Source organism: Siphateles boraxobius, unplaced genomic scaffold (assembly GCF_051911475.1).
Source record: "Siphateles boraxobius isolate OS27281-9 unplaced genomic scaffold, OSU_SipBor_1 130, whole genome shotgun sequence".
Lineage (NCBI taxonomy): Eukaryota > Metazoa > Chordata > Actinopteri > Cypriniformes > Leuciscidae > Siphateles > Siphateles boraxobius.
The window spans coordinates 46,257,099-46,280,706 of NW_027508734.1; the positions used below are offsets into that span (position 1 = coordinate 46,257,099).

The following is a 23,608-nucleotide window of genomic DNA, read 5'->3' on the forward strand; positions in this document are numbered from 1 at the left end:
ACAGTTCTCTACAGCTCAGAAACAGACGGAGGCCATCCGGCACATCCTGCCTCGGAGGGACGCTGCTGCCTTCACCCGCCCGCCGAGGTCAGATCCTCCGCCTGTTCGTCGCCGAGGGCGTCCGCCTGCAGCCGCCTCAGCTCCCACCGGACCATCGCAGGAACCTTCACCCAGGTTCCGGCGTGGAGCCGGCCGCGGAAGGGGCGCCCAGCCTGCTCCAGGCGCTGCCAAGCCAGGTGGTAAGCATCAGCGCAAAAGAAAACGCTGAACCTGGACGGGCTCTCAGGGATGGAGGAGTTGCTCGTGGAGTGGTCGCCGATCCACTCCCTCTGGCTGGTTGGAGGGCCGGCTGGAGTTTTTTGTTATGTGTGTGTCTGTTCCGCCGCTGGCCTCTATAAAAACGGGGTCAGCGGTACCCACATATTCAGAAAAAGAGCAAATTTTCTATTCCTGAGTCCCAAGTCGACCAGTCTGGCGGGTGTGACCCTGTAATAGCCTTACATCCCCCAGCTTCCCTTGGTCGCCAGCAGGCAGCTTGGGGCGTTCGAGGACCCGGTCATCCGCCTTCTCACGTCCCCCTGCCACTAGTGGAGACAGGTAAGTGTTGCCCTGCACACTAACACCACTATCTCTACTTTGCTGCCTCACCTCAGGCTCGGCTACCCCGCTCAAGTCAGTGATATTCATCACATTAGGTGTTGAGCAGACGTGCTCCTGAAAATTCAGTGATATTCATCACACCGAGTGTGGAGCAGTGCTCCTGACTTGTGCGTACTTATCTTATCCTGCTGGCAAAGGATTTGATATAGCCGCTCCTCCAGCCGGTACGAAGGCCAGTGCAAACTCGTTCTTCGTGCTACTAGGTGGTGAGTCGTGACCATCTTGGCCCAAGATTGGTCTGCAGCTCCGACCTGAAAGACATGTGCTTCAGATCTCTACCTTCCGCACCGCAGGCCATCCTGTGTGTTGCGTCTAAGGGTGGAGTATCAGTACAGTGTCCTTCCCTTGAGTGCTCCAGAGCCCGTTGGGTCTTCAGGTCAACTGGAAGAGAGTAATCTCGCCCACGGGCTGAGTATCTCTTTTTCAGTTTTGGAGAGGGACTCGGTCTAACACGTCTCTCCAATGAGAATGTGTTCAGCTGGTGTTGAAGTGAGAAAGGGTGCCACTGAAAGAACTTTCAGAGGCTCCTGGGGTATATGGTAGTCGCAGCCTTTGGCTTCCTCCATATGTGACCGCTTCAGCGCTAGCTTCATGATCGAGTCCCGAGGTGACCGTGGCAGAGCAGCTCACCCTGTGTGACTATAGTTCATCACGGTCTGCTGCCAAACCCTCTTCAACAGAGGGGCCATGTACAAAGGGCGTGTTTTAACGGGGGCCTGGGCGACCCCCGACTACACGGGCATTCGTGCCTCGAGTTGTTAGACATTGCGACCGTTGCGCAAGCTTCCCCTGCATGTCACAACTCACCCGTCACCTCCTCTTTGGAGTCAGAAGCTTCTGAGGACGCTTTGTTCCACTCCTCCCGCTTTACTCAATCGTGCCGCCATCGAGCCTCACGACAGTTATAGCCAGGGCAAGTGGAGACTCCATCCCCTGGGTCCAGCTGGGTCATGACCATCCCGGGGCCGCTCAGTTGCCCCCCCGGTTTCATCTTTCCGCCAGTGTTTGTGTAAACCGAGCGGACTACCCTTGGACAAACACTGGGTCTCAGCTGCCCCAGGGGCCCGCAGGAATGCGTTTAACCCCAGTGAGCCTTCTAAAAGTGACTGCGACTCATGGTCGCCTTGCGCCTGCTCAAGTCAGTGAAATCATCACACTTCATGTTGAGCAGAACTGCTCCTGAAACTCAGTGAAGTTCATCGCACTCAGGTGTTGAGCAGAAATGCTCCTGTAGCTCAGTGAGTTCATCACACTCAGGTGTTGAGCAGAAATGCTCCTGTAGCTCAGTGAATTCGTCACACGCAGTGCTGAGCAGAAATGCTCCTGGTGCTCAGTGAAGTTCTTCGCACTCAAGTGTTGAGCAGAAATGCTCCTGAAGCTCAGTGAGTTTATCACACTCAGGTGTTGAGCAGGAATGCTCCTGAAGCTCAGTGAACTTGTCACACTCAAGTGCTGAGCAGAAATGCTCCTGGTGCTCAGTGAAGTTCTTCGCACTCAAGTGTTGAGCAGAAATGCTCCTGAAGCTCAGTGAGTTTATCACACTCAGGTGTTGAGCAGGAATGCTCCTGAAGCTCAGTGAACTTGTCACATTCAAGTGCTGAGCAGAAGATGCTCCTGAAGCCCAGTGTTCTTCACATGTTGTGTTGAGCAACGCTCCTGTCTTTTTGCGCCCGTCGCTTGCACCTACGTGCTAAGTCAGGAGAGGAACAGGTCTTCATAGTTGCCCCTTATTGGCCCAACTAGACCTGGTTCCCATCGACAGCCTTCCTGACTTACCCTGAAAACTCTTTCAGGGACGGGGCACGAGGGCACCCGCGTTTTTCCCCCGGAGATTCCGGGCGGTCTTACATCTGAACGCGGAGGTTCAGGTGGCTATCACAGGGCATGTGATAGTTACCATCACTTCTGCGAGCACCCCCTAGAAATGGGTAGCGTGCTTATCCCTTTAGAAGTGGAACCTAGTCGTTGAGTGCGTCTTCTCTCCAGAGGAGATCCTGAAAGCTTTCGATCACTTCAGTGCTCTCTTTCCTGCAAAATGGGTTGCAGTAGGCTGTTTTCCTTCACCCTCAAAATGATGTTGCCTTGTTGTTTGAACGACGCTCATCGTGTTGCAGAAGTGTGCAGAAGCACGTTCTGATCGTCAGGTTCCTGAGGAGCAAGGTCTTGTAATCCTTGTGTCCCTCTTTATCCTCTTGGGCCTTGTCCCTGGTGCGACTTTACTGCAGAGACCGCCCCTGAGCCACTGCAGGCAGTGAGTTAAAAATTCTGTTATATCAGTTCTCCTGCTCGCGTGGTCTCTACTAGAGGGTAGGGACTTGCTCGCTTTCGGTCAACGTATTGTGCCTGGAGTCTGGGCCGGCTAACTCTCACAAGCTGAGACCCCGGCTGAGATTGTGCCCAAGCCCTACCTCTCCCGTAATAGGAGCAGGTGATGAGCCTGCAAGCGCTGCCCTGGAGGAGGCAGAGCCAGCCCTGGCTTCTCTGTCCGTTCGCTTGGACGTGTACAGAACGCAAGCCATAGACCTCAGACCAGCTCTACAAATATCTGTTGGAATTCAGCAGAGAGGGAAGGCTGTTTCCATGCAAAGTTGCACTTAGTGCTTGCCTTCATTTCGGTAAAAATCCGAGATGCAACATGTCCACTTAGGTGTTGAGCTCCTCTATGATGAGTGTAAAGTGCTCCGCCTGGGCATTGACGATATGCTTTGCTAAACAGATTCTAGAGTTGGGGGCTGGACGACACCTAGTTGACCCGCTGCTTCCCGTGGGCTCCCTTCTCATGAAGCCAGTTTCACTGTGAGCCCGGTTCAAGTGTCGGCTTGCTGCGCCATTCCCCTCCTATGGACTGGATACGTGCGCCTTTCTACTCCAGTTGAGTTCCCTTAAAATTGAACCCTGTTGAGTTCCTCCACACCCCTCCGACGTCGGACGTGCGGAACGTCTGGTGTTAGGCCTACCACTCGTAAGCAGTGTGGAACCTGTGTTAGGCTGGGTCCATATGTTGCGGTCCCTTCGGTGACCCCATATGTGTATTCTTCCACGATACGGCTCCCTGCGGTGAGCCCGTGTCTTCCCTCGGCAGAGTCTCTCTGCCGTCACTGTCCGGTGTGTCTCCCCCGTCTTAGGCTGGAGCCACCCCAGTGATATTCCATATGTTAGACTGCCCGGTTTCCGCCCAGTTCATATGTGTATTTTTCACGTTACCTCCCTCTGGGTTGGATGTGGCTTCCGCAGCGTCCCTTCCTTCCAATGTACGGGGAATGCTTTCCCAGTGGTCCTGTAGGAACAGCAGTGACTTCCCTGGCCTAAGCCCTGTCCTTCCCCGCCTTGAATTTGCGGGGGCATCAGGAGGCTTTGGTTTAGGCACTGGAAGGTGGCAGCGTTAGTGGCGTGTTCAAAGGGTGATCCCAATTCAGTCGACGTCGACTACGTCTGATGTTATCGACTGAAAGGGAACGTCCTGGTTGCGTATGCAACCCACCGTTCCCTGAAGGAGGGAACGGAGGACGTAGTCCCCTTGCCACTACCGCTGGACCACCGCTGACCCCGGGTTACTCTCGGCTCCTCAGCGAAAAGCAACTAGTGCGTGCATCCACTTCCGTATTTATACCCGCGCCGCGGGGGCGGAGTGTTTGATGCAAATCACGCACGCCAAATTCCATTGGCTCGTCAATAGTAATCGAAGATGATAGGCTCCCTAGCGTGATCCCAATTCAGTCGACGTCGACTACGTCCTCCGTTCCCTCCTTCAGGGAACGGTGGGTTGCATACGCAACCAGGACGTTTTATTAAACACTGCCCTTCAAAAGTTTGGAGTCAGTAAGAATTTTAAAATGTTTTTGAAAGAAGTGTCTTATTATGTTTACTGAGATTATAAAAAATAAAAATAAAATAAAAGATGAAAAGTGTGTGTGTGTGGGGAAGGGGGTTTGGGGGGGCTTGGTTGAAATCCCATTCCCTCGGTTGAAATCCCCTACTGTTAAGTTCTAAAATCACAAATTAGAATGGAAAAAAAATAATAATAATTTTAATTACATTTTAATTACTATTGTCTCTTCATGGTTTGGATTATGTTATTCTTTTCATGGTGTTTATTGTGAAGTTCCCTTTCAGTCGCTCACGTTCAACGTAGTCAACGTGTCGACTGATTGGGATCACGCTTAGGGAGCCTGTCATCTTCGAGTACTGTTAAAACGAGCCGATGCACATTGGCATGCGAGATCTGCATCTCACACTCCGCCCGGCTGCGCGGGTATAAATATGGATGTGGATGCACGTACCAGTTGTCTTTCGCTTCGGAGACGATCGGTGTCGATGTCCCTGAGGTGTATTGAAGTTTTCAACGAGCGAGTGTGTCGGTGTTCTTCTGGAAAACTCTCCCAGTGCTGGTGGTTCTACAGCGAAAGTGCAGCGTTGATTGCGAGCTTCTGAGCTCTCAACTGCTGTTTTAACAGCATAATTTCTGTGTGTTTGTTGATGGCTGGTTAGAGGGCAAAGAAGTGAGTGCTTCACTGTTTCAGTTCACTGTTTCCGTGGTCATTCCCCTGTGTGCTCCGAAATTTCCTGAAAGAGCAACACGGGTGCGTTTGCGCATTTTTCAAGATGTCATTCCATCTGTGCATTTCTGGGTGCGGTCGTTCCCTGCCCCCCACTGACGGTCACAATGGTTGCATCACGTGTTGAAAAAAAAATGAAAAAAAAATGTGTATATATATATATTCAGCAAGCTGAAGCAGCTTTTGTGGATAGGTCATGTTCTCATTGCGAGAACATGACTATCGTGGTGTTGAGATCGAGACTCGCCTTCATGCGTGAAGGTGGAGTCCCCATTACCACGCCCCGCTACGACGACATGAGGGATTGGTTATCAGAGGATCATAGTGAGGCTTCCCTGCCCGGTAACCAATCCCTGTGGGCCCCTCACTCCTCTATCACACTCTGTAATGGACCGACCAGCCGTTTCATTCAGGGCCCGTCCAGAGGACAGGATGCTGATTGCAGCATCGGAGGGGTGAGCTGACCTCTGGAAATGATAACTCGGCTGGGTTATCTCCCTCTGGGTGTGCTGGTTCTCAGCTCGCCGCCCCAGTGCCTTTCTTTCCCAAAGTGCATGGAGAGCTCACTAGGTCGTGGACGGCACCTTTCTCTGCCAGAAACTGCCTGAGTAGCTCCTCCCCCCTCACTATCCTTGACTGAGGAGCGGTGGTGGGTTACGAGGCTATCCCTCCAGTGGAGTGGTCTGTCGCGACACAAGTGCACCTGTGTCCGGCAGCCGCTGCCTTTTGGACGAGAAATCCTTGTCTCCCCCCTAAGGCCTGTGTGCTCTCATCCGTTCATACGACGGGCAGAGCTTACAAAGCCTGTGGGCAAGCCGCCTCCTCTTTGCATGCCATGGCGTTGGTACAGGTCTATCAGGCCAGGGCACCAATGGACCAGGAGCGCCATCGTGAATATCATACCTGGTTGATATGGCGGATGCGGACAAGGTTCGGTTCCTGGACTCCCCAATTTCGCAGGTTGGGCTGTTCGGCGACGTGGCGGAGAACTGGGCCCAACAGTTATCTGCCGCCCAAGCGCAGACAGAGGCCATCTGGCACAGGTGGCAAACGTAAGGCCAAGCATCCCTGACACAGGCCAGCCAGGTATGGGGGAACGAGCTCTTCGGATGGTTACTGGTCCGCCGCTGGCGCCCCAGAGTCCAGCGGTACCCGACTCAAAAGAAAGAGCAAATTCCTCTGTTCCTGGGTCCCAAGAGGGCCAGAATGGCAGTGTGTAGCCTGTAAAGCCTTGAAGTCTCAGTACAAAGTCCTACCCTTTGAGTGCTACATAGCCAGTTGGGTCTTCAGGTCAACTGGGAAAAGAGTAAACTCGCCCACGGGCTGAGGATCTCTTTTCCGGTAGGAGCTGGACTCGGTCTAACACGCCTCACAGCAGGAACGTGTGTGGTCGGTGCATTCAGAAATGAGAAAGGGTCCCACTGAAAAACATTTTCAGAGGGTCCTGGGGCATATGGCAGACGCAGCCGCAATGGCTTCCTCCATATGATGACCGCTTCAGCACTGGCTTCACGGCCGAGTCCCGAGGTGGCTGTGGCAGAGCGGCACGCTCTGTGTGACAATCGCCTTGCCTGCTGCCAAACCCTCAGCCCAGGATCAGACCTTTGTTTCTCCGGGCCAGCCGCCCCTAGAACAAGTGTCTGCCAAACACCATCTGAGGGGCCACGTACAAAGGGCATGCAAAAATGGGGGTCTGGACGGTCCTCCGACTGCATTGGCATAAACTGCCTCAAGTTGCTGACAGTAAACCTTGCTTTGAGACATCTTTCTGCTCAGGAAGCTTGTACTGGTCTGTAGTAACACTGCGACCGTTGTGCTACGCTTCCCTCGCATGTTGCAACTCATCCACCACCTCCTCCTATGAGGTCAGAAGCTTCTGAGGTTGCTTCATTCCACTAACGTTTCTGGCCTGCTCAATCATGCCGCCGACAAGGCCTCATGACAGCTTATGGCCCGGGACAGTGGAGACTGCATCTCCAGGGGTTCAGCTGTTCTGGGACCACTACGGGGCTGCACAGTTACATCTGTTTGCCTCTCCGGACTCGTCCAATTGCCAGTTGTTTTACTCCCTGTCCGAGCGAACAACCCTCGGCACAGAGACACTGGCTCACAGCTGGCCCCGGGGCCTTTGCAGAAATATGTTTCCCTAGTGAGCCTTCTTGCACAGCACTGTGCTAAGTCAATGAGAAGGAGCAGGTCTTGCTAGTTGCCCCTTATTGGCCCAACCGGACCTAGTTCCCCCGAACTTTTGTTCCTATCGACAGCCCCTTCTGACTCATTTCTTTGAGTACATTCTCAGGGATGGGGCATGATGGCACCCGCGTCCTGAAAGGACGGGACGCGGTGGTTCTGGGTAATCTACCACAAACATGTCGTTGACACCATCATTTCTGCGACCGTTGTGGAACAGTATTTCTAACATTGTCTGGGAAGCAGAATCTAGTCTTGTCTGTTTAAATCTAGATTAAAAACACATCTCTTCAACCTGGCATACACATAGAACACTATACATTCATTGTATTCAAATCAGTTAAATGATTATTAGGATGCAAAAATTAGGTCAGCTGGAACCGGGAACACTTCCTGTAACACCTGATGTACCCGCTACATCATAAAAAGAATGGCATCCATGCTAATTTTAGTCTTTCTGTTTATTCCGAGGTTAACTGTAATCAGCCAGACCCAGGCCGTATCCAGATCAAATGATGGACTTGAACCTAGACATGACCACAACGCATCCCTGAAATGTCAGCATATCAACTAGATTCTCCCCTGTGAAGGGCTCATCGGCATGACTACCATCGGCACAGATCCTCAACAAACTCGTCTCCATATGCCTGTGATGACTCCGATCTTCAACCAGATAAACTGCATATTATAATGTTCCAATCCAATCTGACTTCTGACCTGTAATGCTGTCTGAATCATAATCATACACTGTTCGATCGTTGGCCAGAGGAGAACTGGCCCCCCCGACTGAGCCTGGTTTCTACCAAGGTTTTTTTCTCCATTCTGTCACCTGATAGAGTTTTGGTTCCTTGCCACTGTCACAAATCCATGAGAGCAAGGAAACTGAATCACCTTGCACCACCTTTATACCCTTTGGGACTTATCTCTGGTGCTACTGTACTGCAGAGACCTCCCATTGAGCCACTACAGGCAGCTGAGTTAAAAACCTGTTTTTAAAATAACATTTCTCCTGCTTGTTTGGCCTCTATCAAGAGGGTAGGGGACCTGCATGCATTTTCGGTGGACGAATCGTGCCTGGAATTCGGGCCGACCAACTCTCACGATATCCTGAGACCCTGGTCTGGATGTGTCCCCAAGGTTCCTATCTCTCCCTTGAAAAGGGGACCAGGTGGTGAGCCTGCAAGCGTTGCCCTGGAGGAGGCAGACCCAGCCCTGGCTTTTCTCTGCCCTTTCCACTCCTTGCAGTTATAACTGGACAGAATGCAAAGCCTCAGGACCAAAGAACAGCTCTCGTCTGTTACGGAGACCAGCAAAAAGGGAGGGGAGTTTCCAAGCACAGGTTGGCCCACGGCATAGTGTTTTCCATCATCTTGGTGTGTTATCCCAAGGTGCACGTGCCCCCCTGGGTAGTGGGCACCTCCAAAGAGAGAGTATAGCTCCTGCCTAGGCGTTGACACAGAGTGCCTCGCTGACAGATGCTTTAGAGCCATGGGCTAGGCGACACCCATCACGTTCACTAGAGAAATAGCCTACTTGTTGAACCGCTGCTTTCCGTGGGCTCCCTTATCATGAAGCCAGTTTCACTATAAGCCTGGTTCAAAGTGTCGGCTTGCTGCGGCATTGCCCTCCTATGGACTGAATACGTGCGCAATTCTTGCTTCAGTAGAGTTCCTCTTTAGCCGAAACCCTGTCGAGTTCCTCCATACCCATTGGCTACGGACGTGGCGGAGCGTCCAAAGCCAGGCCTTTCACTCGTATGAACTGGTGGAACCTGTGTTAGGATGGGTACATATGTTGTGATCCCTACGGCGATCCCATATGTGTATTCTTTCATAGTACGGTTCCCTGCGGCGTGTCCGTGTCTTCCCTTGGCAGAGCCGCTCTGCCGTCACTGACCGGTTGAGTCTCCCCCTGTTATAGGTTTGGAGCCACCTCAGAGACATTCCATATGTTGTACTGCCCGGTAATCCGCCCAGTCCATATGTGAATCCTCCACATGTTATCTCCCTACGGGCTGGATGTGGCTTCCGCAGCGTATTCCTTTCCAATAAAAGAGAAAGCTTTCCCATTGGTCTTGTGGAACAGCAGTGACTTCCCTTGCCTAAGCCCTGTCCCATCTCCACTTCAAATAATGTGGGGGGATCAGAAAGCTTTTGTCTAGGAAGGTGGCAGCACTAGTGGCGTTTTAATTGGGATCCCAATCAGTCGACATGTTGACTACGTCGAACGTGAGCGACTGAAAGGGAACGTCTCGGTTACGTATGTAACCCTCGTTCCCTGACCACTATTTCTGGACCACCGCTGACTCTGGGCTAGGGCTGGATGATTAATCGAAAAATAATCGAAACCGAAATTCAGAGCCTATAACCGACGTAATTTTACCATGTCGGTTATTTCGGTTTTTTAATCCTATTAATATTTCCGCCCACTGTGTGTTAATGTACTTTCCCCTTAAAAGATATTATCGCGTGTGTAGTCACGTAACTCCGCCCCGTCCAGTCTGCGACATTGAAGCAACATGAGCCCCTTTCACACAGCGCGTTGATCCCGGGAAATTGCCAGAACAAACACCTTATGTGTGAACGCAAACACGACCCGGGATTGATGCCAGGTTTGGGACATAGTAACATTGCCGTGTTCAGTCCCGGAACGCGTGCTGTGTGAACAAAAGCCGTAATGAATGCCGTGTCGTAATGATGGCGCTAAGCCGGGATCGTTCGCCAGCGTGAAACGGTTAGTAATGTGCTAGTTTATGATCGAATCAGAGAAAACAAATGCACAAGCGTGGTTTCCCGAGAGAAATCGCAGCTCATAAGCAAACTATAGACGCCGCTGGGACATGTCACGTGTCTTTGCGGGTTGTGTGTGTCTGTGTGAACGCACTCTCTTGGGATTCCGGAAAATCACTGGCAGTGTGAATGAACCAAAGTCAAACGAACCCGGGTCAATTCCCGGGCCACTTTATCCGTGTATTTTCCGGAATCTCTGTGTGAAAGGGAACTCAAACACTGAGTCAACTCAGCAACAGGAGCCGCTTGTACCAAAGACACGAAAAAAGAGAGAGACTGACAAACGCCCAGCAACAAGTGCCTCCACTCCACAAAGCAGGTTTCGATAACACAAGCATTTACAAATGCTACACAATATAAAAAGGATTAGTTTTTTTAGTTTTATACAAGTTATATTTTAATTTTAAGATGGCAATATTTACAATAATTTATTTTGTTTACAAAAATAACTATTTTCTACATTTTTAGGAAACTTTCTTTTTGCATTAAAACTTAATCACTTTTTTATAAGACGTTTTTATTTCAAGCATTGTATGCTTTGTTTGATTCAGTTGTTTGAAATATTTAATAAGTAAGCATTAAAAGCTATCTGTGCGTTTCCTTATTTTAGAATCACAAAGATAGGATTATGCATTCTTTCATTAAAAAAAAATAACCGTGAACATATTTACAGTATAAGCCTTGCCAGTGACCCATGAGAAAGATTTTTTTTTGAATAATCGTTCAATAATCGTAATCGAGGTAACTTGTTCGATTAATCGCGATTATGATTTTAGCCAAAATCGTCCAGCCCTACTCTGGGCTCCGCTCGGCTCCTCAGCGAAAAACAACTGGAACGTGCATTCACTTCCGAATTTATACCCGCACCGCGGAGTGTGAGATGCAGATCTCGCACGCCAATGTGTATTGGCTTATTTTAACAGTACTCGAAGATGACAGGCTCCCTAAGCGTGATCCCAATCAGTCGACACATCAACTACGTTTCTGTTCCTTCCTTCAGGGAACGGGCGTTACATACGTAACCGAGACGTTTCTCATAGTCATGTTTCCTATTATTGTGTCATGTGATTCCCTGTTCCCCTCATTTGATCTGGGGCCTATTAATAAAGCCAGTTTAGGTATAGACAGATATGTTTCAGTTTAGTTGTGTTCCAACCCTAGGTTTTAGGCACCATGAAATTGGCTCAGCTTTTGCCAGTTTTCATTGCCATAGTAACTTACGCTCCACAGCTAACCTGCTCCGGGGCAAAATGAAACTGGACCAATCAGCTGTGAGCAAACTGACATGTCTGACGCGATAAAATCACTCCCCCAGTTTCTCTTGCTCCAAATTAAAGGTCACTATAAAGTAACAGATCTTTTAGCAATGATTATTTATTATAATTATTTGATTTTTGTATTATTTATATAATCGTAATACTCTTAACCCTAGTAAAAAAACAACGCCAAAATAAATACATTTATTTCATACTAAGTATACTACAAATCCAATTAACATATTTACTGACATATTGCTTGAGACTTATTGATATAAATATTATAATTAAACTTTATATGGAGTACTTTATAAATATATAAATATCACATGTAACATAAAAAGGCTTTAGAGTCAATAGAAAAAGCTTTAAAAATCCCTACATGTGAGCTTGCATGTTCAAGTATCTGTATATTATCATCAACAGTATAAACTAATTTCACAACTTTAACTTGCACTGATATAGCAAGATATTTTCTTCGTGCTGTGCAAATGCCTTTATGTACTTCATATTCTTCAATCTCTTCAATCTTCGATAGAAGAGAGACTTTAAATTGCCTGGCTCTCTTGCGAGAAGTGAATCACAGTTTTGCATGTTTCAAGGTATGTGATTGGCTGTTCGCCACTGATGTCACACTTACATTTGCACACATTTCATGGATATTTATGAATATTTAGGTCAAAGCCTGGAAAGAGAAAGTTGATGATCAACATTATGGTACCAACAAAGCCTGATTGGTTTGGTTTGGTTTGGTTTTGTCAGCTCGAAGCTAACCCTGTAACCCTGAGTTTATTCTACGATCATGGTACTGGCCCTATAATGTTAGGTATGACACTGAAGCTTCGAGGAATGTATTGAGCACGCAGCACAATCTCCAGTGAAGTTCCTTATCGAGGCGTGTATTGGTTTCACACACACACACACACACACACACACACACACACACACACACACACACTTTCAGAACCCTCGCCGCACAGACGGATTGGACCAACGACTCGTTAAAGGTGATGTTCCGAAGAGGGTTGAGTCATGAATTGCAAGCAAAATTGGCCTGCCGTGATGATGGCAGAGAACTGGATGTAGATAAACACCTCTCGCTTAACTCTGGAATAGAAAGAACGGCGGAGGTGTCAAAACCTGTGTTTGTATTGTGGCGAGGCGGGTCATTTCCGCATCAACTGTCCCATACGTCCTCCACTGAGAAAGGCGGACTTTGTTCAACGAAACAACATTGCTCTAACCTATTATTACTCTTGTCTCACTGTCGAGGCCATCGATGGGAGACCACTAGGCTCAGGTCGAGTAACCCATATCACCCAGCACATTCACATGCGGACAGGAGCTCTTCACACTGAGACCATTCAGTTTTACGTTCTTCAAACTTCTTACACACCGGTCATTCTGGGTCTACCCTGGCTCCGCAAGCACGATCCGCACATTTGGTGGGGAAGCGGTTAAATCATCCACTGGAGTAAATCCTGCTGCTCCACCCGTCTCACCTCTGTGACTCCTTTACCCGTTCGAAACATCACTGTTCCCCAGGAGGGAACGGACTCAGTTCACCTTCCAACAGAATACCACGACCTAGCCGTAGCCTTCAGTAAGGTGAAGGCCTCCAAACTTCCTCCGCATCGCAACAGCGACTGTGCCATCGATCTGGTTCCAGGCTCCACGCCTCCCAAAGGCCGTATCTTCCCTCTCTCCCAACCTGAGACTGAGGCCATGAGAAAATATATCGAGGAGGACCTCACAAAGGGCTTCATCCGACCCTCAACATCTCCAGCATCAGCTGGCTTCTTCTTTGTCAAAAAAAGGATGGCGGTCTCCGACCCTGTATTGATTATCGGGCTCTCAATGACCGGACCATCAAATTCCACTACCAACTCCCTCTGGTACCAGCAGCCCTGGAACTACTCCGCACGGCAAACTTCTACACCAAGCTCGACCTACGCTGTGCCTACAACCTCATCCGCATTCGCGAGGGCGACGAGTGGAAAACAGCCTTCTCCACGTGCACAGGGCACTACGAATATAAGGTCATGCCGTTCGGGCTGTCTAACAGTCCTGTCGTGTTCCAATCTTTCATCAACGACGTATTTCAGGACATGCTCCATCGAACAGTCATCGTCTACATTGACAACATCTTGATTTATTCCAACACCCTGAAGGACCATATTCAACACATCCGAGCGGTCCTTGAACGCCTCATTCAACACCAGCTTTATGCCAAGATCAAGAAGTGTGAGTTCCATCAGACCTCCACCACGTTCTTGGGATACATCGTCAGCCCTGAGGGCGTCACCATGGATGAGGGCAAAGTTCGAGCTGTTCTCGAGTGGCCACGACCCATCACAGAGTTGAAGAGTTGAAACAACTCTTCACGTCTGCCCCAATCTTGCACCATCCCAACCCCAATCTACCCTTCGTGGTGGAAGTGGATGCGTCAAATACTGGCCTGGGCGCTGTATTGTCCCAACAGCAGGGGTCTCCACCCAAACTATACCCCTGTGCTTTCTACTCAAGAAAACTCAACGAGCTGAGAGAAACTATGATGTAGGAGATCGCGAACTTCTGGCCATGAGGGCCGCCTTCAAGGAATGGCGACACTGGCTAGAGGGAGCCGCTACTCCCTTCACTGTACTCACCGATCACAAGAACCTGGAATACCTCCGCACCGCCAAGAGGTTAAACCCCCGACAAGCCCGCTGGTCCCTCTTCTTCACCCATTTTCAATTCACGGTCACCTACCGTCCAGGGTCTAAGAACACTAAGGCCGATGCCCTATTCCGACTGTACGACCCAGAACCAGCCACCCAAGCTCCTGAAACTATCCTGGGTCCCGACCTCGTCGTTGGTCCCATCCAGTGGGATCTAGAGACCGAGCTGGAGCAGGCCAATGCTCAAACGGAAGCTCCCCTAGCCTGTCCGCCTCACAGAATCTTTGTCCCCGAGACACTTCGAAACCAGGTCCTGGAGCATGTTCACGCTCTTCCCAGTTCCGGTCATCCAAGGGTTACAGCCACCATTCAACTTCTCCAGAACCGCTACTGGTGGCAAACCTTAACCCAAGACACCACCAGGTTTATGGTAGAACGTCTCAATCAAGATATCAGCAGGTTCCTCCGGACCTACTGTCATTATCACCAAGAGAATTGGTGTCGATACTTAATTTGGGCGCAATACGCCCAGAACTCCATACAAAAGCACTCCACGGGCTTGACTCCTTTCCAGTGCATCCTGGGCTTCCAACCACCTCTATACCCTTGGTCTGGGGAATCCGCAAATGTTCCCGCCGTAGAAAACTTATGACGCAGTGAGGAGACGTGGGACGCTCTGTCACAATCTCAGACCCCACGTCATCCCTCACTGGCCACCAGAGGCCACCATCACCCGAGTATTGACTTTCTCACACATCATTCCTGGACTGATTACTCACACACCTGCCATCACTGATTACTCGCGCACCTGCATCCTGTTATCTACCTGCATATAAGCCCCATTCACATCTCAAACAGTGCAAAGTCTTGTTTGCCCTGTGAACATTCAGAGCATTATCCCTGTATTCTGCCTGCTTGTGTTTGACCTCCTCTGATCTGATTCTCCCGTTGTCTGCTGCCTGCCTCTGGACCCTCTGCTTCGTCCTTGATTCTCCTCTGCTCGCTGCCAGCCCTGACCCTTCGCCTTGATTTGACAAGTGTGAACCTGTTCTTCGTTGTTGATCTTGCCAGTGTCTGACCCTTTTCCTGTTTACTACTCTTCTTTAATAAACGTTGCAAATGGACCTGACTGCCTCCGATGATTCATCACAGAGATGCACTTGAAGTGACAATTGCTGAATATTATAATATGTAATATAATATAGCTAAGATATGGCTGTGGACTGTGCTTAGTCACTCTTTATGAATGTAATTATTTGGACATCATTATCATCCTGCCATTGCAAATTGAAGTTTTAACAATACAGTGATAATATGTCTAAAATATGTACGAGTAACTGATTTTCATATGGATGCAATATTACCTTCTGTGGAGCGTTGATGACTCCAATGTTATAGCCAAACTGAAAGGAACCCAGTACAGCGGTGAACACTGACAGTGCGAGGGTTCCAGTTATTCTCTGCAGGAAACCAAAACACACAATGTTTATAATCACAGTATACACATAAGTCTGTTGAAGCAGGAATATTTTCATGTAATCTCAGCAGCATATTGGTGTTCAAAGTATAACAAAGTTACAAACATCAAAGGAAGGTATTACAGCATTACTGTCATCTTCACTCTAAATTTAAATATTTGTTTATTGTTAAATATTGCAATTATATATTTATATATTAGGATAAAATCTAAATTCATATTTAATAGATAACGTGAGAGATATATATTGATATCTTATTTACTGGATGGCTATCAAGGACATGGTATGATTGCCTCAACCTGTACATAACAAAACCATTATGTCATAGAATGTCTTCACAGCAATATGTTCAACATTGGAGAGGTGGAAAGCCATATATCTATCTGATTACACAAATACCTTCCTATTTAATTAAGGATTACTGCTTTAAAATTAAGCCCTATACTGATTTGATTTGTTCTGTCTGTCACGTCTTGTAGGCCAAATGGTTCAGTCTGTTACCATGTCTTTGTGGTTCATCTGGCATTAGCAGAATGGGCCACACACCTGTCTTTTCACTGACTGACAGACGTCTGGCTGACTCCTCTCTTGTTTTTATCTGCTGACATAAGTGTAAAGGAGTGTACAACACATTTCTCTAAACAAACGCTGTTTTCATTGTGTAACACTTACGGGCATTCATATGTATTATAAGTGGCTAATCACTGAATGTGCGTGTGGCCTATTGTCTCTGTTAATATTTTTCTTCTTCTTCTTCTGCTCTTTAGTCTATGGCAGCCCATAGAACCGCTTGCAAGAATGTAATGAAATTTAGCACACAGATAGGGGACAGTCTGAACTTTAACAGAGACAATTTATACAGAGACATGCCACTTCCTCAATACAACTATATAGGGAAAACCCGTAACGCCAAAGATGGCGGTTGTATGCACATGTCCCGCCCCTCCCGCTGGAAAGCCAATCGTCTCATTTTAACAGTCAAGCCGGGAAACATTTAAACCTATCGTCTGGTTCCACTGACGCAAGCGCACAGTTGAGGTTTGTGACAGGTGGCAGATTTGATATGCAGTGTATGTGTGCGTTGTGTAAATATACTGTAGATGGTAACATTATATGCTGACTGTATCCCTAACGTCAATAAGCAAAGCATTTCTTCAAGGGTTTTTAAAAAATCATTTTATTTTTTCAGAACACATAACGTTATACAATGAGATTACAAAAAATGCTGTCCATATCAGGGGTACACACTCAAAGCAAAGAAAAAGTGAGCCACAGGAAGAACAAAACACAAGAAAATAATAATTCAAAATATTGTACTGTACACAGTGATAAAATGACATTGAGCATTTGTTTAAGTGCTCGGCACAACACCACTATTCTGGATAGAAATGTAAATGAAGTTGGTGTGGGGGGAAAGGCGTTTTAAACCTTATTTTGGGGCAAAGTCATCAAACTTTTTTAGCGATTTTTATCATATTTTACTGCTGTTTCTATATATGCAGTTTTTATGTGCCCAGTTCTGACTCTCTGCCCATTCATTTAGATACGAGCCTGGTTTTGTCCGAAAAAGCTGCCCGGAGCCGTTGCCAAGATGGCGGCCGAGTGGCATGACTTGCCTAAAAGGACTTTGGCTTTAACCACAGCAAATTTGGAGTCATTTACCTATAGTACCACCAACTGTCCTAATTTGTTACCATGTTTATGCTAATAACTTTTGAACCATAAGGCCTAAAGACAAAATTATTATTTTTTCTATGATTCCTTTGCTCAAGACGATTCAACCTAGCAAAGTTGGCTCAGATCATCTGCAGACTGTGCGGGCAAAAATGTATCAAAAGCTTTTTGATAAACCAAACTGTTCTAGAATAACACACAAACAAATTCAACAAAGAGCACATCAAAATGCAATGCTTTAGCATGAGGCAAATCTTGGTACATATCATCGCAAGCATGACCTGAGACAACCTGAAGCGTTTCAGCACACCGCCACCTACTGGTCCGGAGAAATGATTTTCATCATTCACTATTTTTGCATATAGTTTCTGATCGATTTGCCCCAAAATCACAAAATATTGGATACTCTTTGGGTCTCATTAGATTTGATATGACATACCAAGTCACAGGGTACCCAATCTTTCCCATATCGGCCATGTTGGGCGTTGACCATTTTGAATTTTGACGTAAAATACTGTGTTTTATAAAGGCATTATCATTTCGAAACTCTGTTTGTGTCATTAGAAACATACCCTGAAGGTACTCAAAAAGTTGAGACGGTTCAAAAAATGCTAATAGCTGTTGATTATTTTTTTAGTTTAATGAAACTGGTCTTAATAGATTTCTTAAATCATACCAAGAACAATGATCACAATTATGCCATAATCAGTCAAAACTGCTGTCTGTTATTTTAGATTTATTTGAAAGCCTAGTTTTTAAAACTCATCCAGAGGTGTAAAATCCAAGGGTCAGAAAGTAAAAGTCCTGCCATATGTTTATTCCACCCATGAACTCAGCAAGCTGATTTCACTAATTAGTTCTATCTGCTGGCTGAAAAACTGTGCTAATTAGCAAATCCAGGTGATTGGAACAAAATACTGAGAAGGACATTTACTTTCTGAACCTGGACTTTACACCTCTTAACTCATCCTAGACCATTTCACCATAATTGGGTTATTGTGCGACCATTCTGGCAAAAAGTTATCAAAAGCTTTTTGGTTGACCAAACCGTTCTCAAATGATGCATCAATGAATTTAATGACTTGATGTCAAGCTGATTCTGAGGCTCTGCAAAGCTTCAAGTGCCCAAAAGAAAGAATCAACTCTGAACTGCCTATACGAGTCATTTTTTATTCGAATCCTACTGCTTTACGGTTCTACGCCACTAGAAGATACATTTGCATAATGCCCGTCTATATTGTATGGACATACACTTGTTAATGCTGATGGTGAGGAATGACAGCTGCAAAATCTCATAATGTGACCCAAACTGAGTAGCATATCACTGAGAAACGTCCTGCTCAAGTTGCCCTTACGATGGAGGTTCGGTTTGAATAACTAGTTCTTCCAATGTTTCATCATCGGACTAGCGCTCAGATTGATATGGTAAAATCAACGTCATCGTTACTGTCTTTACAGTTTACAATCGCTGAGATTTAAGCAGCCTCCGGACAGACCTGACATTCATCTATGGTAATGGGCATGTAGCTTCAGACAGGCGCTGTACGTGGTAGACCAATCATAACAGACTGGGCCATCTGGCCAATTAAAGCAGAGCAGGCTTTTGAAAAGGAGGGATTTAGAGGGACTGATTCATCCAACGAGTCGTTGTAGAATCATTGAAAAATGTGGTGATGTGCAATGTATATTATAAGAAAATTAAACAGTGTTTTACCTTTGATGCATGTAAACCTGTTGTAGAAGACTTCCAAAACAAAATTAGGAGCCTTTAAAATAGAATAATAGGGGGTTTTATAGGAATATAGACTCCAAACGTTTTATGTCATTGTCACCTCTTACTGACCACACAACATGAATTTGGTAACAGCACCATCTATTGGTCAAAAGTGATAAGCAATCAAATCATATTACTATTGATTGCATTTATGATTTGTCTGCCGTTTTGATTAAATTTATAATAATACAAAAAAAAAACGTCTAGGTTACTGATGTAAACCCAGTTCCCTGAAGGAGTAACAAGTGGTAACAAAGCGAGCCAATGAACATTGGCCAGTGAAATTTTCAATGAAAAGGATGAAAGGGACAGGGTCTTACTCTGGGGACAGTCAAAGCTGCTGTTCCTACCCCAGTGAAGAGTGCTTTGCAACTCAATTCCCAACAATTTTTAGCCATGACCATAACGCTGGTGTGCCTAGTCCCAAACAAGGGGAATGCTATGGTGACCATGCCCTGCCTGAAGGAAGGCAACATGAAGAGATTTCACATATTGACTGACCTGTGGGGCATTACTTCATATGGAAGATCTCAGAAGTAACTAGGCACGAGGCAGAACAGAGGGGGAAACCGTATCATGGATAATCCACATATGGGATTACAGAACAGGGAATCACCTCATATGGGCATCTAGCCCAGTACAAGGGCTGACCGGCCGGCCATGCACAGTACTGGGTCTGGCGTAAGACACCTCTGCCGCGTCTGACTGCCGAAAGATGCAGTAGGAACTCGATTCAGGGTTTGCCGAGTGGGGAACTCACCTGAATAGCAAGAAGGATATTGTGAAATATAAAATTCAAGGTCCCCAACTAAACGAGCCAAAAGCCAATGGCGACAAAGGCGAATAAAGGCGAAAAAGGCAACAGTGACAAGGAACCAAAACTCTATCAGGTGACAGAATGGAGGGAAAAAAACTTGTTCTCCCAGGCTCAGTCAGGGGGCCAGTTCTCCTCTGGCCAACGAACGAACAGTGTATGATTATGATTCAGGCAGCATTATAGGTCAGAAGTCAAATTGGATCAGAACTTTCACAATATTTATCCAGTTCCATCTAGTTGGGGGTCGGAGTCATCACGCCGGTATGGAGACGAGTTTGTTGAGGTGTCCAATTCTAGGAACTAGGTCTGGTTGGGCCAGTGCGGCGCAACTAACAAGACCTGCTCCTCGTCCACCCTGACCATGCACATTGTCTGTCTGAGAAGGCTCACTGGGGTCAACACATATTTGCGTAGGCCCCGGGGGCAGCTGTGTGCCAGTGCCTCCGTGCCTAAGGTTCCCATCATTACAGGGAATAAAACAACTGGCAGCGGGCACCTGGGCGGACTCCTGGGCGGCAAAGAAGTCTACCTGTACATCCCCGAATTGGCTCCAAATCAGCTGGACCGCCTGGAGTCTCCATTTTCCATTTTCCAGCTGTCAGGTGAATGGAATGAGCAATCGTTGTTTTACAACCGCTTGGCTCCGAAGCAAAATATGAATGAAGTGAGTAATGCCTGTCCTATTTATACCCGTATGTCCGAGTAGGTGTAACTTGGCATGCAAATCTCATTGGCTTGTTTGGGCTCCCAGGTGAGACCCCATGACGTGACTGACTTAATGGGAACTTTAATTACTTTAATTTAGTTGCATTCTGATAACTCGTCATACCATATAGAAATGTAAATCAATTATATTATTCAATATAAAATAAATTAAAAACATGTGTTGTTCAAATATTCATTTTCATGGTATATGACACAATTATGTCAAAAATGTTTAAATTAAACTATATGATATAATATTTTTGCACTAAACTCGTATTGTGTGTTAGCTCCATTGCATGACCAATCTGTGTTGAGGTTTGGCTATGTTGTGTTTTGTAATGATACACACAGAAACGTCAAATGTCAAGAGAGGCAGTATGTCTGAAAACTTGGACAGAACCATTTTTTCAGTTTAGGAGAATACTTCTTAAACAAAACATTAAAATGAGTTCCTCAGATATGCTGGCATAATAGGTTGGTAATAGTGGCATTAGAGTGTTGTGATTACGGTCAGCATATCACAAATCATGGCACCAACAAGCACTAAGATACAGAAGTATTCAAGTATTAAAGTGTTTACACTTTATCATTTAAGGTCCACTGTGAGACAGAAATGCTTTAACCGAGTATCTCTGAGTAATTTAAAAACAAGGATTTGACCTTGAAACATGTGACCATTTTACATCCAACTGCATTGTTGACTTTATTGGTATCTCACACTCTCATTGGATCACAATATCCAGTGGCATTTTTACCAAAAAAACAGAAGGCTTCACGTCTGAGTGTGAGTGTAATATTAAATCAGTACATGGGCACATTCTCATAATGAATTATTTTAGGTATTTAAATCAAATAAAAATCAAATATAACATTGTTTAAAATGTTTATATTTTAAAGATCCAAATTAAACTATCATCATCATCATCATCACACTGTATGGTAGCTCACAATATCTTACATGCATAATCGTAATTGTCATTACCTCCCCTCCCAACTGTTGAAACCCAGCCGGCATGACTCTGAGTGTGCGAGACTCAAAGTTTTGGTCCTGTCTCACAGTCCTTTCCAAGCAATATTATTCCAAAAGCACTGATTTGTCAATTGAATTTGTCCTTTAAAAAAGACACAAACACACAAACCCACACACACACACACACACACACACACACACACACATACACACACACAAACACAGACAATAACTATACAAAAAAAGTCCAAAATTTGGATTAAGGCTTGTGTGTTTCTCCAGTGTCTATAATTTTCTCTCTGAGGTTTGAAGAAGAGGACACAGAATACATGCTCACACACTCTCCACCCGCATGTTTTTAGAATTTTGGGCCAGAGGGGAGGGGTTTAGATCTATGTGAAGAGTAGCTACACTGACTAGGCTGTTTCCATTAGCTTCAGTCCTTCAAGGTTGGTTTGTCACTGTTCAAATTGTCTTGACCTTATGTGTCATTGAAAAAAAGAGCAAGGCGTAGGTAACATTAGCATGTCCCACATGTTTGAGAGAGAGAGAGAGAGAGAGAGAGAGAGAGAGAGAGAGAGAGAGAGAGAGAGAGAGAGAGAGAGAGAGAGAGAGAGTTGGATCACTACATTTCATGCAGAACTGAGACTAATTACTGTAAAGTTTAATCATGCATAAACTGTAGAATATTAAATGTATCCGTGCTTATGGGTAATTCAAGTATTAATCGAGCATTTGGTTTGAGAATTTCAAAGATTCAATTCTTTAGTTCAGTTTCCCCCACATGATTATATGGGTCAAGAGATTCCAGATGCCTTGATGGTTTAAAACCCAATAATATTGGCCAAGAATGGTTAACTGGGCTGACCTAGTCTCTATTGTTCTGCTTTTCTTAGCTCATAGATCCCTTACTATTTTGGAACACATGCCTAAGGGGTCACAAACTCTGCCTATAAGCCCCTCCCCAGCAACTCATTCCCATGTCACATGAAAAGAATCCTCCCCAGGCAACAGGTGCTCCTAAGTTGTGGACTATACCACTTATATCTTGAGGTGTTTTTTTTTTTTTAAGCAGAGATTTGTGTGGCTGGGGGTCAGAGTTTGACACAGAATGTGACGCAATGGAAAAATGTCTGATGTCATTCACTCAATTTAAGAGCCCTTATTAACACCCACCACACACACCTGATGGTAGTTTAACATTCCTCATGCCTGTACTTTCTCTCTCTCTCTTTCGTCTTGCTCCCATCGAACACCCTCTCTCCTTGATCCTCTGATATTCCTGCCAAAGAAAGAGCGGTTGAATCTGATACCTGTCAGCTGAAGGGCCCCAGCCAGAGTCATGTGTGACTTTCTCACTGAACCCAAAGAAACCAGATCCTTTAAAGACAGACACAGGGTCTGCATGCAAAAAGTAGACTACATTTAACATTTAAATTATGTTTGTGATTGGATGTTTCCACATATTTTACACATATATTGTGTAATAGGAACGAAAGCTTAGCTGAGAGTAGATGCCTCTCAAGGTTTAAACAAATAGGGCTGGGCAACAAACTCAAGGTCCTCTTATCTTATATCGAAATCCTCCAACATTTCTCTTTACAGGAATGTAACAATATCTAGTGTAAATGTTAAATCAGAGATTTGTGCTGGCCACTGTATACAGGCCATCAGCGCACCGTACAGACTTTATCAAATAATTTGCTTACTTTCTATCAGAGTTACTACTGGCTGCAGATAAAGCCCTAATTGTTGGTGATTTTAATATACATGTAGATAATAAAAAAGATGCACTGGGATTGACATTTAAAGACATTCTTAACTCTATTGGAGTTAGACAACACGTGTCAGGACGTACTCATTGTTGTAATCATACTCTAGATCTAGTATTATCACATGGAATCAATGTTGATGCCGTTGAAATTCTGCAGCAGAGCGATGACATCTCAGATCATTATCTAGTCTCATGTAAACTTAATTTAGCCAAGGATTCAAAGCCGACTCCGTGTTACAAATATGTTGGACCTATCACATCTGCCACTAAAATTTGCTTTATTAATAATATTCCTGATCAGTTTC

General features: G+C 46.0%; 1 protein-coding gene across 1 annotated transcript in view; it reads right to left on the bottom strand.

Moving 5' to 3' along the window:
* The window catches only part of LOC143737757 (solute carrier family 2, facilitated glucose transporter member 4-like), a 72,823-nt gene extending 50,934 nt beyond the window's left edge, over positions 1–21,889 (bottom strand). The window contains exons 1-2 of the mRNA XM_077229610.1: positions 21,542–21,889; positions 15,476–15,571 (exon numbers count right to left, since the gene is read on the bottom strand). Of these exons, the coding sequence (XP_077085725.1) occupies positions 15,476–15,571; positions 21,542–21,574 (129 nt within the window). The 5' untranslated portion in view covers positions 21,575–21,889. The remainder of the gene's footprint in view (positions 1–15,475; positions 15,572–21,541) is intronic.
* Between the last annotated feature and the right edge of the window lie 1,719 nt (positions 21,890–23,608).